Source organism: Eimeria mitis, genomic scaffold (assembly GCF_000499745.2).
Source record: "Eimeria mitis Houghton genomic scaffold, Emh_scaff13920, whole genome shotgun sequence".
NCBI classification, from domain to species: Eukaryota; Apicomplexa; class Conoidasida; order Eucoccidiorida; family Eimeriidae; genus Eimeria; species Eimeria mitis.
The window spans coordinates 1-660 of record NW_024013662.1 but is presented as its reverse complement, the minus strand read 5'-3'; the positions used below and the strand labels follow the sequence as shown (position 1 = coordinate 660).

At 56.7% G+C, this 660-nt stretch overlaps 1 protein-coding gene across 1 annotated transcript; it reads right to left on the bottom strand.

Moving 5' to 3' along the window:
• Window positions 1-50: 50 nt before the first annotated feature.
• On the bottom strand, window positions 51-542 carry EMH_0000630 (uncharacterized protein; the record flags this gene model as incomplete). Its single annotated transcript, XM_038022273.1, has 1 exon — window positions 51-542. The coding sequence occupies one exon, from the start codon at window positions 540-542 to the stop codon at window positions 51-53; it is 492 nt and encodes a 163-aa protein (XP_037878127.1).
• Window positions 543-660: the final 118 nt, after the last annotated feature.

Genomic DNA, 660 nt, shown 5'->3' with positions numbered 1-660 from the left:
GCTGCTGCTGCTTGCTTCTTGGCAGCAGCAGCAACAGCAACAGCAAAATTTTAATGAGATAACTCGCGCTTACACTGCTGCTGGTCCACGTGCTGCAGCAGCTGCTGCTGCTGTTGCTGCTGCTGTTGCTGCTGCAGCTGCTGTTGTTGCTGCTGGTGCTGTGGTTGCTGCTGCTGTTGCTGCTGCAGCTGCTGTTGTTGCTGAAGCTGCGGCTGTTGTTGCTGCTGCTGCTGTTGTTGGTCTTGCGACTGCTGTTGCTGTTGCTGCTGTTGCTGCTGTTGCAGATGTTGCTGCTGCTGCTGTAGCTGTTGCTGTTGCAGCTGTTGTTGCTGCTGCTGCTGCTGCTGCTGCTGCTGCTCAGTGGGGGGCAGCAGCAGCAAGGGATCGACGAGACACCGGGGCCCCTCGGAGCTTATTTGCTGCAGTTGCTTTAGTATGTCTTCCTGCAGCTGCGTATACACCCCAACACAAGCAGCAGCAGCAGCAGCAACTGCAGCAGCAGCAGCAACTGCAGCAGCTGCAGATGCACTCCAGCACAACATGCAGCAGCAGCAACTGCAGCCGCTGCAGCTGCTGCAGCAGATACACCGCAACAAAACCCAGCAGCAGCAGCAGTAGATGCATATACACCCCAACAAAACCAGCAGCAGCAGCAGCAAC